Below are 18,599 nucleotides of genomic sequence, written 5' to 3' on the forward strand. Positions count from 1 at the left end.
TTGTAGACCTTGTAGAACTTCCATTTCTGTCTCAGTGACAGGGCTGGGATTTAGCTCTACTTCGCCTGAAAGTAACAAGAGAAGAATCAAGACAACATTTGGTTCGCAAAGAGGCGAAAATTTGTATGAAACAATTGCATGCACATTTGTTTGCGACGATGACCAGTAGCATTTGTCATGGGTGGAGCTGGCAAAGCACACAGACCGTGCAGTTGAATTGAATGATAAGTACTAGCCTGCATAACCAACAGAGGCATAAGCTGAATATCAGCCAGTGTGCCGGCTCCAAATCCCACGAAGCCATGGTGCTGCGTGTTTTAATAGCCTCAGCCAATATCACGTGGTTCTCGACGCTGAGCTGAGACTGGTAGATCGTCGTCGAAAAGCGCCTCATCTAAACGGTGGTGAAAACCAGTGATGACTGGCAATCCGCTCCTGTTCTTGTTTGTCGCTGTGGGCCACCCGAATACAATTGATAAAGACGGTTTCGGCGGTCGTGGGAACAGTGCCCGCTCACCATCCACGCTGAACAAGATCGCTAATCCGATCACAGAAAGGATCCAAGTAAACAACAGAGGTGTAAGCTGCATGTCGGCCTGCGTGCCGGCTCCAAATCCCCAATAAACGAAGTGTGGTGCAATAAACATGCAGGGACAACTTGTGCGTCACGGGAACCGATACCGCGTGCGCATATTGCGAACAAAAAAACGCAAGAACCTGCTACGAACTTGCCTATCAGGGGATCAGACGCAACGGACGGCAGACGCAGCAGACTCGCATTTCACAATGCAACAAACTTGTGGAATGAACTCTCGTGTCACCGGAACCAATAGTGCGCCCGCAGATGCTGAACAAAAATGCATAAACCAGCCACGACCCTGCTAGTCTCATATACCTGTACGCGTATGTGCATGTGTGCATACTATGCCTACTTTTTAGGAAATTTTAGCATCGCATGGATAATCACTTGTTTTGCTCGGATATTTCAACCGGAAGAACTGCGTGTCACATGCTTCAACTAGGCCAATCAGGGACCCGTATTTCGCCCGTGGTTTTACTCCGTCGGCAAACAGCCATACGCTACCGGTACTGCAGATCGTGCGGTTCATGTGATTCCCGTCGAACATTGTGCGATGTCTGACGGAAATTAAGGGGGGGGGGGGGGGGCGAAGTTTCAGAATTTTAAGTTATATATATTTAGCCATAAACATGGGATGGGCTATTTCTCGGGGGAGGGCGTCCTTAAGGGATTTTACGGTATATATTTTTAAAATTTTTTTTATTAAAAGCCTGATTTGGGCCTGTCTCTACGTATCTCCTCTTTCTAGTTTAGTGGTGTGTTAAGGCTGGCTTGCACACTTGCATTTGAGTGTGACCGTGCGCGTTCTGCTCCCTCGCGATTGCTTATGACGAGATAACACTGGTGTCATCCATCATGTAGCCTTGGAACCCGTCCGTTTTGGACATATTTCCTAATATTTTTGCACATCATTTGTGCATCATGGCCTTGCAATACCTTTGACAATGTCATGAGCAGCCATTTCTCATAAAGAGCATTTTATCTCTTGAACCATTGCAAAACTGTCAGTCTAGCTATATGTAGTTCTACGGATACTTGATAGGTGGTGCCAGTGTATGATTACAAGGGGGCAAAACACGATCGGTTGTACTCAACAGCGATTGTGCAGACCAGACTTTGCATTTCACTCATTCTCATCTATCCTTTAATGAAGTCCTTCGAGAATAAAGTTAATTGTTCTGGTTTGCTCTAGCGTTTGCTTGACATCTCTTCTTATGCAACAGGATGTGCATCCTGTCAAGCAGGGAGCGAACATGCATCCACCCTCGCATCTCCAGGTCTTCGAACAAGAACGAAGAGTGCAAGGAGCTGCTCGACGACGTGGTGAGGATCTTTCTTCCACTCGTGTGGCGACCTTCTGTCTTGCCGTGCTTTGCCCTCGTACGAGAATGTGGCGAGTTGTTAATAGTTAAAATTGTGATAGGAATAAAAGCTGTTGGAGCGTTTAAGTGGTTCGTAATAAGCCATATCACTGTCACGAGGACATCGAAGACGAGGAGAAAATCGGCCAGAGACGTCTTAAAAGGGAGCGCGTGGCAAGGAGCTGGCGGCCGGGGGAGCGCGTGGCCTGAGCGCGAGACGAGGCTCGTGTTTGGAACGGTTGGGAACGACACGTCAGATCGCATCGCTTGCAGCTTGTAGATAATGTAAATAAAAGTTTGCTTGAATGTAACCATCGACGACTGCCAGAGGTTCCTACACTGGTGCCGAAACCCGGGAGGAACGACTGAACGAAGGGAACCTGGTGGTTTACAGCAACTTTTCATCAAGCCAAGCCGGAACGGTCGACGATCATGGACGTCCTCAAGAAAAAACGGAAGACGCATCGGATGCAAGTGACACGACTGACTGGTGAGGCCGACGCGTTACTACTCCTAGCTACGCCAAGCGTCAACGACCTCGAGGCTCTCATCGAGCGTATTCATCTGGCCCGCGACCAACTGAACGACGTGGACGCGGCGATCGAACCTCTGATCACGGGACAAGATGCAGAAGCAGAGTTCAGTCATGCGATCGAGTATTCGGACAAGATCGTCACGTACCTCACCAAACTTAAACAAAAGATGAAGAGCGTGGAGGGCAGCCACCAAGCAAGGGGACCATCGAACGGAGATCGGAACGGAGGATCCTCGGTGACATCAAAAATCAAACTCCCAAAATTGAAACTAATCCAATTCAACGGGCAACTAAAGGACTGGCAACCCTTCTGGCAGCAATTCGATACCGCCATTCATCAAAATCCGGAACTCACGCCGTCAGAAAAGTTCAACTATCTGCGATCATCGCTGACCGGCGATGGAGCAGCCGCCATCGGTGGATTGCAGCCGACCGCTGAGTGTTACGCAGACGCCATCGAGCTCCTGCAGCAGCGGTTCGGGAAGCAAGAGACGCTTATCCAGGACCACATGGAAGGTCTCATGGATATACAGCCAGTGCCACCACAACGGAACACCCGAGCCCTACGGCGTTTCTACGACACTCTACAGGCGTACATCAGAGGCCTTAGAGCGTTAAGGGTGGGCGAAGAGGCGTATGGAGCTATGCTCTACACAGTTCTTTTGCGAGTGCTACCGAGAGATATCACTCTCGATTTCAACCGGAAGATGTCGGCGGAGGAGACCGGGAATGCCAACGCCGCAAGGGCATCAATGACAGACGCCAGTTTGGAATCCGCCCCACAGCAAGTACACCTGAGGGCTCTGCGGTTTCTCCTCGACTTTCTACGCATCGAGGTGGAGAGCCGCGAAAGGACATCAAAACACCAGCTGGAAGACGCCGTCGGTAAGCCCAGACCTTCTTCTCTGACGCATGGCTCTGTGAAGAGGTCAACGATTAACGCTCAGACTCGCAGTTCCACCGCGGCGGCATTGCACGGCAGTGTGGACGTCTTAGAGTGCTTCCTTTGCAAGTCAAAAGCGCACGGAACACCGGAATGTAACGCAAGAATCGGGCTAGTGGAGAAGAAGCGTAGGTTACAAGCAGACCGGAGGTGCTTCCGCTGCACGAAGGCCAATCACATGGCAAGATTATGTCGAGGAGCACCCAGCTGTGGCAAATGTCAAGGCAGGCACGCGTCCACCATGTGCGACCCGAATTACGCGCCGGGAAAAACGTCCACCAGATCGAATGAGACGGAACCGAAGGAACCGACACCGGTCGCTATGCATGTACGTGGTAGGAACAGCAAGCCGGCAGTGCTCCTACAAACGGTTACTGCGGGGGCAGGAGGTACAAACAGAAGGAAGCTTGCCCGTATTATCTTCGACAGTGGCAGTCAGCGCTCCTTCATAACTGAAGAACTGTCTCAGCGACTGGACTGCAAATTGCTCGGGACAGAGATCCTCACAATAGGCGTGTTCGGGGGCGAAAGCACTGAACGTACGTTTCGCAGGGTTCAAGTAACTTTGCGAGACCAACACTACAACAAAAGATATGACATCGACGCTCTCGAGACACCTACCATATGTGAGCAGGACCTTCAGAGCCCAGATGAAGCCATCGTGGCAACATTAGAGGAACTTGGCTGTCCCGTGGGAGACAACATGACCGGACTGGAACAACGCGGCGTCGACATACTGCTGGGATCAGACCACTACTGGGGGTGCATCACAGGAAGAATTCATAGACTGAGCGGATGCCTGACTGCAGTAGAAACTGCATTCGGTTGGGCGGTCCAGGGACGGACAGGCTCGGAATCAACCATCGTGAGTTGCTCCCAGGCGACCATGCTAATAGCAACGCTGCAGGATCTAGAAGCCACATCGGTTCTCCTACATTTCTGGGAGCTAGAAAGCGTGGGAGTTACCGACCCGCCAGTAGAGGATCCCTCGGACAGCGCCGTGAGACGAGAGTTCGAAGACAACATTACGAAGACCGCCAGTAGATACGAAGTAAGCCTTCCATGGAAATCGGACGTAAGGCTGGCAGACAACATGGAGGTGGCAAGAAGGAGGTTGGAGAATCTACGTAAGAAGTTGACCAAAAATCCCGATCTCCTACAGAAGTATGACGAAGCGATTCGGCAATACCAAGTCAACGACATAGCGGAGAGGGTCGATGAAGAAACACAGAACGAAGGTGCAGCAAGGGTGTATTACATGCCCCACCAGGCTGTTCTCCGCGAGAACAGCAGCACCACCAAACTTAGGATTGTGTTTGACGCTTCCTCTCACGGCGCAAACTGTAAATCCCTGAACGAAAACTTGGAGAGTGGACCGAACATGAATCCAGATCTCGTCGCCCTACTTCTGAGGTTTAGGACGCACCGAGTAGCGTTAGTGGCGGATGTGGAGAAGGCTTTCCTGCAGATCGGAGTCAAGGCTGAGGATCGTGACGCACTGCGGTTCCTCTGGTACAAGGAACCGCCGATCCAAAATCAACCGGTACCAGAGGTAGAGACCTGGCGAATGACGAGGGTGACTTTCGGTGCAACGTCGAGCCCGTTCCTTTTGGCGACTACCCTGCGGCACCATTTCGCGGCGATGGAGAACACAGACCCAACAACGGCCGAACAATTAAGCAAGTCCGTGTATGTTGATGATCTGTTGACCGGAGCGAGCAACGAAGACGAGGCTAAGAAGTTGTACGCCGAGGCGAACGAGGTGTTTAGGCAGGCCGGTATGAGACTCCACAAGTGGGGTTCAAATAGCGCATCACTAGCGGAGGTGTTCGAGGAGGACGGCGCAGGCCAAAAACCACTCGGACAAGTCGCGAACGTGCTCAAGGTGCTCGGAGTGACTTGGGAACCCAAAGAGGACAGTCTCATGTTTTCGCCGGAGCACGTGATGGAGACTGCTCGCCATCAAGAAAATACGAAGCGCTTCGTGCTGCAAACGACAGCTCGCCTTTACGACCCTCTGGGATTCTTGGCACCCTTCGTCGTGAGAGCCAAGATCTTGTTCCAGGAAATCTGGAAACTAAGCCTGGACTGGGACGATGTGCTACCATATCACCTGCAAGACGAGTGGACCGGGTGGTGCAGCGAACTTGTCGAGCTAGAAAAGGTCAAGATCCCAAGGTTTTGCGACGACGGATTGCAAGGCAAGGTGACCCACCGATCATCGCATATCTTCGCCGACGCCAGCACCGCTGCCTACGGAGCCATGGTCTACCTTTGCACTACCGACGACACAGGAGCGACGACAACGACGTTATTGCTCGCAAAAGGCCGAGTTGCGCCCCTCAAGACTGTCACACTGGCGAGATTGGAACTGATGGCCAGCTTGATCGCCTCAAGGCTGTCCAAATACGTTCAAACCTGCCTTGAGCTTGAGGTGAAGGACGTTCACTTCTGGACGGATTCAATGATCACACTTTACTGGATCAGGGGAGAGGCCTCCCGATGGAAGCTGTTCGTCAAGAATCGAGTGCAAGAGATCCAGAGCAATTGTGAAGGCGCGACGTGGCACCACTGCCCGGGAAAAGAAAATCCCGCTGACCTCATGACACGAGGTCTGACCGCATTCCAGTTGGTCTCCAGTTCACTGTGGTGGTCGGGGCCGAGTTGGTTGCCACTGCCAGCGACAGAATGGCCCAAGGAAAGGTGGGGAGAACTCCCTCGAGACGCCCTCGTGGAGAGAGGATCGAGAGCAGAAGTGTTTGAAGTCACAGTAACGCCCATTCCAGAGTTGATCGATATCTCGCGATTCAGCTCTGCTTCAAGGATCAACAGAACAACGGCTTGGATTTTTCGATTTCTCCACAACGTCAGGTCAACTGAAAGACGAACGGGACCACTGACAGCCGAGGAGATCGAGGCAGAGCGAACTCACTGGATAAAGGAGGCGCAGCGCTCGGCGTTCGCTACCGAGCTTCGCTGCACGACCAACTCTACGAAGACTCCGCCTGGTTCACCCCTCCAAGACTTCGCCACTTTCATCGATCAGCATGGAGTACTTCGCATTCGAAGTCTCCTCCAGTCCGTCAGCATGACGTATGACGAACGAAACCCGATCGTCCTGCCCAAGCAGCATCGATATTCAGCCTTGCTGGCAATCGACGCGCACCGACAGCTGCTGCACGCGGGAGTCAGAGATACTCTCGTGCAGCTCCGTAACCAGTATTGGATTCTGCGGGGCCGAGAGCTGGTGAAGAAAGTGGTGCGTGCCTGCGTGACCTGTCAGCGCTTTAGCGCGACCCCCGCGAGTGCCCCCACGGGACCCCTGCCGGATGCCCGGACAACACGAGCGGACCCTTTCGAGGTAGTTGGCACGGACTTTGCGGGCCCCCTCTACGTTAAGGGCAAGGACCTCACATGCAAGTCCTACGTGGTGCTGTTCACGTGTGCAGTCACGCGGGCTGTGCACCTGGAGTTGGTTCCAGACCTGTCGACCCGGAGCTTTCTCTTTGCCTTCCGTCGATTTGTGTCGCACCGAGGGCTGTGCCGCGTAATTTATTCCGACAATGCGTTGACCTTCAAACGAGCGTCGAAGGAACTCACGGAACTGTGGAATACGTTGCGCCACCCAGACGTAGTCAACCACTTTGCGAACGCGGGTATCCAGTGGAGGTTTATTGTCGAGAGAGCCCCATGGTGGGGAGGATTTTACGAGAGGCTTGTGCACTCGGTAAAGATGTCTTTAAGAAAGGTTATCGGAAGGAACTGTCTGGACACAGAGGAATTGACCACCGTTCTGATTGAGGTAGAGGCCGTGTTGAATTCGCGGCCATTAACGTTTGTGCACGACGCGGTCGGAGAGGGGACCCCGCTGACGCCGGCCAGTTTCCTAGTTGGAAGGCGGCTGACGACACTTCCGCCGACGGGTGGGGACACGCTCGCGTCCACACCGGAGGAGCTTCGCGTGCTCTGGCGGCAGCGAAAACAACTGCTTAACCGATTTTGGGGAACATGGAGGGAAGAGTATCTTCGAGAACTCAGATCAGCGTACGCCACTCAGAACAGGCAGTCTGCGCCCATCAGAGAGGGTCAAATTGTTCTGTTAAAAGAGCCGCTTCCATGCCTGCTATGGAAGCTCGGGCGAGTAGAAAGAGTGTTCCCCGGCCGAGATTCTCGGATCCGGTCGTGTGAGATCCGAGTGCATCGCGGCACCATATTGCGAAGGCCAGTGCAGCTTGTGTATCCGTTGGAGTTAATGGAAGTTTAGAATGGACTTCCATCCATTCGGTAGGGAGTGTGTTGGAGTGTTTAAGTGGTTCGTAATAAGCCATATCACTGTCACGAGGACATCGAAGACGAGGAGAAAATCGGCCAGAGACGTCTTAAAAGGGAGCGCGTGGCAAGGAGCTGGCGGCCAGGGGAGCGCGTGGCCTGAGCGCGAGACGAGGCTCATGTTTGGAACGGTTGGGAACGACACGTCAGATCGCATCGCTTGCAGCTTGTAGATAATGTAAATAAAAGTTTGCTTGAATGTAACCATCGACGACTGCCAGAGGTTCCTACACAAGCTATTATAGCGGCTGTCCTGTTGCGAGTGTTCATTTCGTTGTCCTCATTTTCTTGTAGCTGTTATTCCTATCATGCTAAACTCTTTGTCCTTGCTCTCACCTAATGAATGGATTCTCAAACTGGCCTTCCAGGAACCAATTTTCCTCGATGATCCCTGCCTCTCAGGAAAGACTTTTTTTTATCACTGTGTTTACCAGATGTGAGCTACTCATTGATGCATAAATATGAGCCATACACTCCCTAGTGTGCATATTATTGTTTACCCCGGTGGTTCTCAAGCATGGAGGTGTCGGAGGCACCTTGGAGACCCGCCAAAATGATGGGGGACCCCATGCCAGCGGGGAAAGGAGTAGGAGGGGGTATCAAATAAGACAACTGGTTGCAGTGTGAAAAGGGCATCCTTTACTGTTATAGAGAGGAGAAGTGAGAAGCATCAAGTAAAAAGATGAATAGATAGATGGATGGTAATGGCTGTACCCTTTGTAATGTGCAGTAGCTTGCACCATTCAGTCAAGGTCAACAAAAAATCTTTTTGCAGCGAAGCTGTTAAGGGCTAGTTTCCCCAGTATCAATTCCGTCAGCAAACAAATGATGACACGAAACTCTGGACAGCTACCGCCATCTATGAGCAACGGTGGCAACCAGACAACCGGCTTGCCGGTTGTCTGTTTGCCGCCGTTGCTCATACATGGCGGTAGCTGTCCAGCCTTTCCACTCTAGCTTGCCGACTTGCGGCCGGCCATTTACTTCATTTTCACCATAGCACAGCTTTGCTGGTCTTCCTTTTTCACCAGAGTGTTTTGGCTGAAAATTCTTTTATAAAGAAAAGAGGAAAGGGGGGAGATTGAGGCGAGGCTTTGCAGACACTTAAATTGGAACTCCATTTGAGAACCACTAGTTTACCCTGTAGTTAGGCTTGTTTACTGCTTTATCACATCAATACCAAGACCTGGACAGGTGGGTTCCTCGAGGTCTTAAAGTTAGAGAATCACCGACGTAATAAACATGTATTTTCTGCGATGTCCTCTCTTACAGGGCTGTAGGTTTCAAGGCAACCTGAAGAAGGGCAAGGAGTATCCGTCCCTGTATGAAAGCAGGACCATCGAGCCTTACGACCTCGAAGATCTTGTCAGGATAGGAACGAGACAAAAGGCTAGTGCTCTTCCGGCTCCAAATTCTACCTACAGTTTCGGGGTGCTTTTGCGTTTAGTGTACCTACTGACCTGTTTTGGCCTCATGACTGGCAGAACATAAAAATAAAATGTTCCTTTCCTATTTCCTCGAAATCCTTTTCCTCTTGAACGCTCCTTTTTAAAACGAGCTATGGCTGTCGTAATTCTGTCCAGTTATGATACCTATTTTGATCGGTGCTTATAACCACAAACCTAAATGTATCTCGGCTTTCGAGCAGTCACGCAACTGGAGGTGTCATTTTTATTGATTGCTTGAGATCTTTTTTTCCCGCCAGGTTTTTCCAGGGTAGTCTCAGTTGAATGCGAAAGAAACGGAGAAATATGAAAGGGGAGTTACGTAACGAGCTTGCCACTTGAAAAGCTAAGTTACGAGGAAATCGTAAACCTTTGCAGAAGCTGTTGTACGAGACACTGACAAGATTAGACATCCTTTTTCGTCTAGTAGCTCCATTGACTTCTGCAACACCTTCTTGTTGATTTCTGAATTGAGAGGGTGAGAACGACAGGGAGCCATCATTCGGTTGTCCCGCCTCCATTGGAAGCGCCCCACCTTCGACGACCCTCCTACGCCTCAAGCTTCGAGCGTTTACGCGCAGTCAAAGCACTGCGGTAGGCCACAAGCACGTGCTGAAGGACAAGCATCCGAAAGAGGCGCCTTGCCGTCCTCATCCCGTTGGCGACTAGAACGATAGCATAGGGTGTCGCGCTTCCGGCACGTGTGAAAGACGCCGCTTTGCTAAAAGCTTTTCTTTTTCGTGACCGTGACTGTGTCTTTGTTTTGACTCGCAGGCCTGCCCTTACTACTGGAGCTTGGACATGGTCGACAGTTCGGACATTGTGTTCTGCCCTTACAATTACCTGATCGATCCAGTCATCAGGAAATGTGTGAGGGGGGGCCCTTTCTCGCTTTATTTGCTTTTTACAGCAGTGGCTCGGACACTAGCCTCAATTTTCCTTTATCTCGAGGCCTTTTCAAACCTTTCAATCTCGAGCTACGTCGACTTGCCTCGATTGATGGCCAAGGAAGTCCTCCTCCTCCTCCTCCTCCTCTTGGCATTGAGTCGACGAAGCGGTTTGGAAACCTTAGGATTTTGGTGACGCCACCTTCAAGTGTCGACTTTTAAACAAGTTGCTCAATATTGATGAAATTTGGAGTCTATTCATCTCGTTGCCTCAATGCACTCCATGAAATGTCATCTCTGTAGGACCATTTTTCGGTAAGCTACAGTGGGAGGTACACAGCTATTGATGTAAGTCACCTCACTTGGCAAGGGAATCTATTGTATAAAATTGCTAGAGAATATTGAGCATTTCTAAGCTTCAGCCTTAACTAGAACATATGGTAGGGGGGCTATCTGTTTTTACCTTAAAATCCATGTTTTTTTTATGCAAAATGTCAATTTGAAAAGCATTCCACATAATGGGGCATTTTCTCATCAAAACTCTACTTTTTGGCAATGAAAACTTTGTTTAAATAGAAAAAGAAATATCTAGCCCCCTTCCTCATTAAATTCTGATTCAGAAATCCACAGCAAAGAATACATTCAGCGACTTATTGAAATGATAGGTTTTCTTAAGGGGGGACAGTATCTTAAATTGCACCTTTTTTTTAAAAAAATGCATATTCAGAACTGCAAAGTTTTGGCATGTATGGATAACAAAGAACACTCACAAAGTCTTGTCAATGTGCACTGACAATGTCAAAAATAATTATTATTTATATGTCGGTGAGGTGTGCTGCACTGCCATAGCACTCGTCATCCACAAGTGAAAATAGCTGAAAGCAATGTCAGTATATCAGAAGAAGTTTGAGGAAGACATCACTTACACTGCTGGAAAGAATTTCTGACATTTAAGACGCAAAAAGAAAGTTTTAAAACGTCATCATGAAACTTCAAGTGCATTTATCTCAGCTTCACTTTTTAATGTCAAATATCAGTTCAGGGAAGCTATCATTTCATAAACAAATTATGTGTGCAGTTATATTTTGGTTTTTCTATATTGAAACTTTCTGGAGAACACGACTGTGAACTTACTTTCTGCATTTTTATGCTCTTTTGTTATGAAAAGTTTATATTTCTTTTAAATCAAATGTACACCAAAAAAAAACTGTTTTCCATATTTTTTTTTGTGAATAAATTTTATAATTTTTGAAATTTCTTTTTATAGTTGTCTGAAGCAAGTATTCTGCTGTATGTTCCAGCAAAAAAACTGGCCATTTTCATTACCCTTTTTAAATGATAGCTTTCCTCAGCAGATACACTTTTTTATTATGAACTTTTATGTAACTCATCGTGGGATTTATAGGGTTGAAAATTTCCACAGCATCCTTGTCCAGTGCTATCAGTACACCCTGCAAATTTCATGCAAATAAGAAAAACGTTTCAAAAGTTAGCCCTCCCGAGTAGTGTTTCCCCTTAAAATGAAAGTTGCTGCAAAAAAGTGAAACTGAGAAAAACCTGTTTAAAGTTTCCACACCACTACATCTGCTTTCACTGGTAGTGGTGGCAACTGAAAGGCACCAAGAGCGTAGGGTGCTTTCTGCTTATACCGAATCTCCTGCATGGCTTTGCTGAGTGAGTCCGAGCTTAAAACGCTTTCTTCGAGTGTCATTTTAGTGTCAGCATGTGGACATTGATTGTGAAACGAGTAAGGAGTTTGGTACACTTACAATACGTGAACGAACAGCAGCAAGTGTGGGCGGGACAAGCATCATCGAAATACAAAGTTTGGTGTTCAATCAGGGTGAGCTTTTCGATTCCTGGCCATAAGCATAGCCTCTTCTATGTGAAAGCTGGACTTCTATTGTGTTCTCGCTTGAATAGAGTTTACTCTCGAGCGAAGACATTTAATGTACAGAAATTGTGAAGAAATGCTCTTTCCAACGAGAATATGATCATCATTCTAGGGCACACCGGTGCAAAGCTACAGCAGTTTGAAAATAGGAAACAGAAGTTTCACATTACAAAAACACGTGATTTTGCATCGTTGGCTGACCAAAAATGTTTTATTTCTCCGTAAATACTTCAGATATTGCAATAAAAATTTGCAGGAGTATACACTCTTAGTTGTGGGACCACAATACACAAAAATAGGAAATTTTTTTTTCTTAAAAATTCTGATTTTAAGGTGGTGTCCCCCCTTGACGTTAATGCGCGCAGTAGAGAATGCTTGGCTTTCAGTTGCATGTCGATGTGTGGCTCTGATGTGAAATGCCAAAATTGGGCTTAAACTGGGAATACCTACGGGTTGAAAAGATAAAGAGAAGTTGAGTTTGTGGGAAACCCCCTAGGGTCTTATGGGGAATCCGGGGGTTCTTCGTAGCCGGTTTGAAGGTTTATGCTTTAATTGGAACTTAAAATTGCTTTTTCAGCTGAGCATTAACTTGGACAATGCAGTTGTGGTGCTTGATGAAGCCCACAATATCGAAGACATCAGCAGAGAGGTGATGAGCCTCAGCATCACTCAGGATCAAATCAGAGACATTATAATGGACTTAGAAGACATGAGTAAGTGTGGTGTATGAAATTTTGTTTGCCTTACTTTGCCACAAAATGGCTATAAAGTGAAGGCTGCATCTGAATGCTTGTAATTCTAGAAAAAAACCCAAAAAAACCTGATGTATATTTTTTTAAATAATGTGAAATGCATTATACATAGTATTTGCATGTTTTAAATGGGGCGCAACCTTTTTAACCCTTTGGTGCCACTTTTTCTTTTTTTAAATAACCTAGAAACACCATTGTTAACCTTAAACCGGCTAAAGGCTCTTAAAGGGTTAAAGTCATGGACAGGTAGTTAAAATTAACAAACTAGAACTATGAATTTTCAGCTTTACTTTCATCTATTCATATGCAGAATTGCATTTAGTTGTAATGTAACTCTGCATTAAAAACTTCTAGATCGGTTAGATGGCATGACAAAGCTTATTACTGATGATGTCATCTAACATACTCGATTTCTTCCTGTATCTACATAACTGAGTTGGTGTACCGATTTGTGTTAAAACTAAATTACATTAATCTTTGAATCTGTTCATTTCCTAAGAAATACTTAATGACAGAAAAAAATTGTAACTAGCTTTTGTTGCTTCTTCAGATAAGTTCAGCCGACCATGTCCAGTGACTATGTTTAATTTTGACGAAAAAAATATTTTGTTAACTTGATGCTTAGAAACCCAAAACCAACCTTTGTTTTCTGAAAAAAAAATTGTTTGCAGAAAACATTAAAGGGATGCCGAACCGAAATCTGGATTCCCCAAAACACGCGGCAAAAGCGTGCAACGGGATGCTACAAACACCAAAACATCACTCATACAGCGATATCTTGAACGGATGGCCGTATTTAAAAAAAAAAGAGTCGCATTTGGCAGGAATGTTGACGTCATGTTTTTCCGAGAATGAGAGGGAACGGCCTCACGCCTTCTCCGCCTCGCGGCCTTGAGGGAGCGAAGCGAAGAGAGGAGGAAACTAGGTATCTTGACGTCAAGCGCCTCGTCGGCCTGGTTCAATCTCGACTTTTTTTTTTTCAAAAATATGGCCGTCCATTTGAGATATTGCCTTACTAGTAGTTTCAAAGGGATTGTAGCATCCCGCATACATCTCTAGCATTGTTTTTTTTGAAATCCAAAGTTCTGTTCGCCATACCTTTAAGCACACTCTCAGTCCAAAGCGCTTTCTGCAGGTTGCAAAAAAGTTGGCATTTCGGGCACATCCCCCAAAACAACTGCTGTGTCTACAGGTCTAGAAATATTTACTGACAAATTATGTATAGGAAAGACTGACCCAAAGTATTTACCATGGTGAATCGACATCATTAGTTTGAAAAGAAAATTGCAAACCGGGCACATTGCACAATGTTGCTTAAATTTTTTTTTCTTCACATCTATTAATGCTACGATTTTCAAACTTTGCCACAGTGTTGCCTTGCATTTTGTTAATATTTGCACTAAATATTGTCCTGGTTAGCGAGACAAATTTATCTGAAATGCTTGAATGGGGCATTTAATAAAAACAAATTATTTTAAAAATGAATTTAAGAGGAGACCATATTTGTTTTCTTTTAAAATTTTTGCAGTTCAAGCTAAATTACATGTACTAACAGAATCTGCAAAGACATGTAGATCATGTTTGTGTGTATGAAGTTAAAAAGCGAGAAATCTTGCCAAATTGAGGCTACTGCAGTGCCGTGAAGGGTGCGTGTGCTGTGCATACCCATAGTTGACAAGTTCATTATTTTTACAGTGCGTAAAATTGCACGGGGGTGGACAGAAATAAATAAATTGTTGGCACAAAGATGGACAGAGGTTTTAAAGGGATACTTCAACGAAATTTGAAATATTCCCTTCGTGTTCAAAAATAGGTTGAATATTATCCACAATATCCGTAAATGACCATCGCACGTTTGTATTTTGATCCTGGTGGCTGTATTTTTCGTTATAAACGGCCCACTCTGGCAAGCGCTCGGAGAAGGCCCAGCTTAGAGCACGTGACATCCAACGCAATCGTGACGTAGGTTGTCTCAAGACGAGCAAAGCTACGGCGAGGCTGACGTCGAGAGGATGGCCTAGTCGTTCCAGCCACCGAAGCGGCTGCTTTTGTACGAATTTTGAGTGACGGGTTAATCTTCTATAATCTTCTAGGCGGACAATAGCGACTTCTGCGACACACAAAAGGGATTCTCGGGAAAAGGGGAGTTCCTCCTTCCCCCCTTCTCTCATCGTGGCCGGAGACGAGACAACCTCCGTCACTAGCTGTCAAGGTTCCTAGACGAGCATTACAAACGAGGCGTTAGCGACATCCACCAGGTGCTCTTTGCTAATCGTTTAATTCGTTTTAAAATTCCTTTTCGAGACTTTTTTAACAAGATATTGGTATGTTCCATGTGATACTGCTCTTTCTAACACATATAGACCAAAAAATGAGCGCCGAAATATCGTTGTAGTATCCCTTTAAAGTAAGAATTCAAGGGGCGTTTTTGTATTGGAGTCACAGAAAATGTGACTCTATGCCACATATCTATAGTTCAGTAGTTTCTATCAAACTGATGTGCTCCATATTAAAAAAAAATTATCTGAAAACTTGCTTAAAATATAGTCACTGTGTTTGAAGCTCTTCATGAAAGACTTAACCAAGTAGTATGGCAACCAAAATTATGTTGTTCAGGAATTGCACAGACAGCAATGGAATTCATATTCCATGTTCAGTTATATGAAAACTAATTTTAGCCACAGCCAACTTTGTACTGTTGTCGAATGTTTTTGCTTACTATTAAAAAATTAGTTTTTAGCAAAGGTCACATTCACTGGTACTTGTTATCTGGGTACTGCTGGCAAAGTCTGCCAGGATAATTTAAGAACTATATTTGATGATGATTGGGTAGTTTAAACTTAAAAATTCATGTGCCTCAACATGGCAAAGCATGCTATTCGAATTGAAGAATAAAAAAAATAGTTTTTCTATATCAGGAAATTATGCCATGAAAAAAACAATAAAAGATGAGATTGAAATGAAATTTTCACATTTTCATTCTAAATTTATTGAGCATCTCAGTACATTAGTGACCACAGCACTCCCCAAAAGCTTTCTGCGCAAACTTGAGCTTTGCCCAAATCAGGCTTGGGAAGTAATCCATTACAAGTAGCGGATTGCTTGTAATCTATCTCGTTTTAATGCGAAAGCATTAAATGCCTCATGGAGCGGAGCCAGCGGCGTCTGTAACCGTGAAATAAATTCCCAGTAGCTGACAGTGCCTGTAACCGCAAGAAACGTAAAAGAAAGTTCAAGCAAAACAGCTCCTAGGCATCCATTGGCTGAGAGGACGCGCATAGTTCCAAGGAACGCTACCCCACAGAAAAGCCCTCTTCCGGGCGCTCCAGCCCGCACACCAGGAAAGAGCATGTTCGGCCGCCGCTCTTGTGTCGGGCGTTGCGGGAGGGGGAAAGCTGCTTCTGTTCCTTTCAGCGCCGAGGAGCATAGCAGCGCCTGAGGCATCTATATCGTTGGCGGCCGCAACTTCTGCAGTAGCGAAACGTGGCCGTCCACGCCAGTACGCCGCAGACGAACTAAGGGGGCGGAAAAACGACATTGACGCTTTCGCATTCACGACTTATAAGAATTGCTTAGATGTCCAGGGAATTTTTGAAGTCATTTTGTAATTGCCACTTTACATTTTCTTGGCAGTAACTTGTACCGTAATTTAGATACAAAATGTTGGTAATGGATTGCTTTATGATTACTTGTTACTTTGATCAAAATCCACATAATAGAGCAACTTCCTTTTTTTGTGGCAGGAGAACAATTGGTTGCTGGCCAACCCCTTCCACTGCACGCCAAGTAGACGAGTTCGCATGTTGCATTTTCGCATTCTTTCTTCTTGGGCTTTAGACCAACACAGCCAATAATAAGGTTGCGGGGCCATAGGTGGTGTACTCCGTTTCATATTACGGTGAACCGCGTGGGCAGCTACGAGCAAAAAACGCAGGGTAGAAGTCTGAGTAATTTGTAAGTGTAACCCTTTACATTTTTTAAGCAGGTGCATATGTAAGCCGTACTGCCAAGTAGAAAAGTTCATAGTTCTTGAACTGTATATAGCAAGTAATGACAGCTAAGAATAAAGTTTAGAACAGATGCCCTGTAAAACGCATATGTTCCATACCACACAAAAAAAACAGTACTAGCCGCTTGTGGGGATTTATTGTACCCTCGCACTTTATGCTTACTTCGTACCTTGGTTCTTCAAAAACAGCATAGGCCAGTATTCTAAGATGTCAACTGAGTGGCGAGGCCTGGCAAGTGGTGAACAATAATGCTTTGTTCTCGCCACCATCATAAACGTTGATTAATTGGTTGGTTTCAGTCTTTGACCTGTTGATTTTAGCCTCTTGGTTGCTTAACGTTTAACATGGGCCTTAAACCCATTTTAGGAGTGCAAAATCATACTTTTTGCCAATATTCAGCCAGAAACGAACGAAAATTCATAGATTTTAGGTTTTATCACTGAATCGATAGAGTTTTGAGAAAATCAGTAGCACTGAAGACACTGTCTTAGCTAGACTTAGGTCTTCTTTTTCGTCATGCACCAAGTAGCCAGTGTTCTTGGAGTGTGTAGGATATCTCCGGCGCATCGGCGCCTCACCTTGCAGAGACTCGTGGGGTCAGGAGTCCAACTTGCTTGTGGAGTTGTATACCCTGTTTCACCCTGCAATGAACCGCAGACCACGCTATGAGCCACCAAAACCATTTCAATGCCGTGCGAGTGTCACGTGATCTTCAAGAAGAGGAAGCGGTGACACGTGGAACATGTGCTCACTCGATATTTTTGCATCACTGCGATCGGCTGGGATAGCTCGTTACTTCTGCTGCGCAGAGATGCTAGTAGCACGCTGCACACCGGCTGTCAAAAACAGGCCCAGCGAATTTGCTACATGGTAGCGCCTCTCGATTGCTCAGGCCCATGCACATTTTCTGCAACTCCAGTACAGAAACGCACCTAGAATTCTCACTTTAAAACCATTATCCTTCTTTGTGCCATCAATTTATTTATTTTTGACCACCCCTGTGTATCTTTACACCCTGTAAAAGTAATGAACTTGCCAACTATGGCTATGTACACGCCCACTTCACGGCACTGCAGTAGCTTCAGTTGGGCTAGATTTTTCTCTTTATGATTTCAAAGGCCAAAAAAATAATGCGACATGTTTTTGCAGATTCTGTTAGTACATGTCATTGAGCTTAAATTTGAATATTTTAAAAGCAATTGAAGGTGGCCTTTTCTCTTAAATTGATTTTCAAAATTATCCGTATTTAGTCAAATGTATTTAGGTAGTAAGATCTAAAATGTAGTAAAACTTGAGCTTTTCTTGTAAATTTGTCTTGCTAACCAGGACAACCACATTTAGCACTAACATTAACAAAATACAGGTCAACATGGCAAATTTTAAAAATCCCAATATTTTTCAATGCAAAAAAAAAAAAGTTAAACAATATTGCGTAATGTGCTGTGCTTGCAATTTTTCTTTGCAAAGTAATGACGTCGATACACCGCGGTAAATACTTTGGGTCAATCCTTCGTATACATAATTTGTCAGTACTGTCGAGACCGGTTATAACGAAGTCTGTTATAACGAAATAGTGGCTACAGCAAAGCGATCACGATTTCCTATTTCCTATCGCGCTTCGTTATAACCAAAGTCGGTTATAACGAAATAACGGATATAGCGAAGAGATTTCCGATTCCCGTTGACTTCGTTATAACCGGACTCAACAGTAAATATTTCTAGACCCGTATTCACAGCAGTTGTTTCCGGGGAGTTGTCCGAAATGCCAACTTTTGCGCAATGGTACATGGCTGGCCGAACTAGTCTGAAAACACCGATTTACGTTCTTGTCACCAACAAGCCCTGGAAGAATTATACTTGCGG

The 18,599-nt window shown here is 46.0% G+C and overlaps 1 protein-coding gene across 2 annotated transcripts in view; it reads left to right on the top strand.

Annotated features, from left to right (window-relative positions):
* The window catches only part of LOC115332101 (Fanconi anemia group J protein), a 60,512-nt gene that overhangs the window by 10,992 nt on the left and 30,921 nt on the right, over positions 1 to 18,599 (top strand). For both annotated transcript variants that reach the window (XM_040214953.3, XM_042290977.1), the window contains exons 4-7: positions 1,804 to 1,903; positions 9,021 to 9,137; positions 9,968 to 10,063; positions 12,552 to 12,687. In XM_040214953.3, the coding sequence (XP_040070887.2) occupies positions 1,805 to 1,903; positions 9,021 to 9,137; positions 9,968 to 10,063; positions 12,552 to 12,687 (448 nt within the window). In that variant the 5' untranslated portion in view covers position 1,804. The remainder of the gene's footprint in view (positions 1 to 1,803; positions 1,904 to 9,020; positions 9,138 to 9,967; positions 10,064 to 12,551; positions 12,688 to 18,599) is intronic.

The sequence above is a fragment of the Ixodes scapularis genome, unplaced genomic scaffold (assembly GCF_016920785.2).
Source record: "Ixodes scapularis isolate PalLabHiFi unplaced genomic scaffold, ASM1692078v2 PGA_scaffold1__304_contigs__length_218370807, whole genome shotgun sequence".
In the NCBI taxonomy this organism is placed as follows: Eukaryota; Metazoa; Arthropoda; class Arachnida; order Ixodida; family Ixodidae; genus Ixodes; species Ixodes scapularis.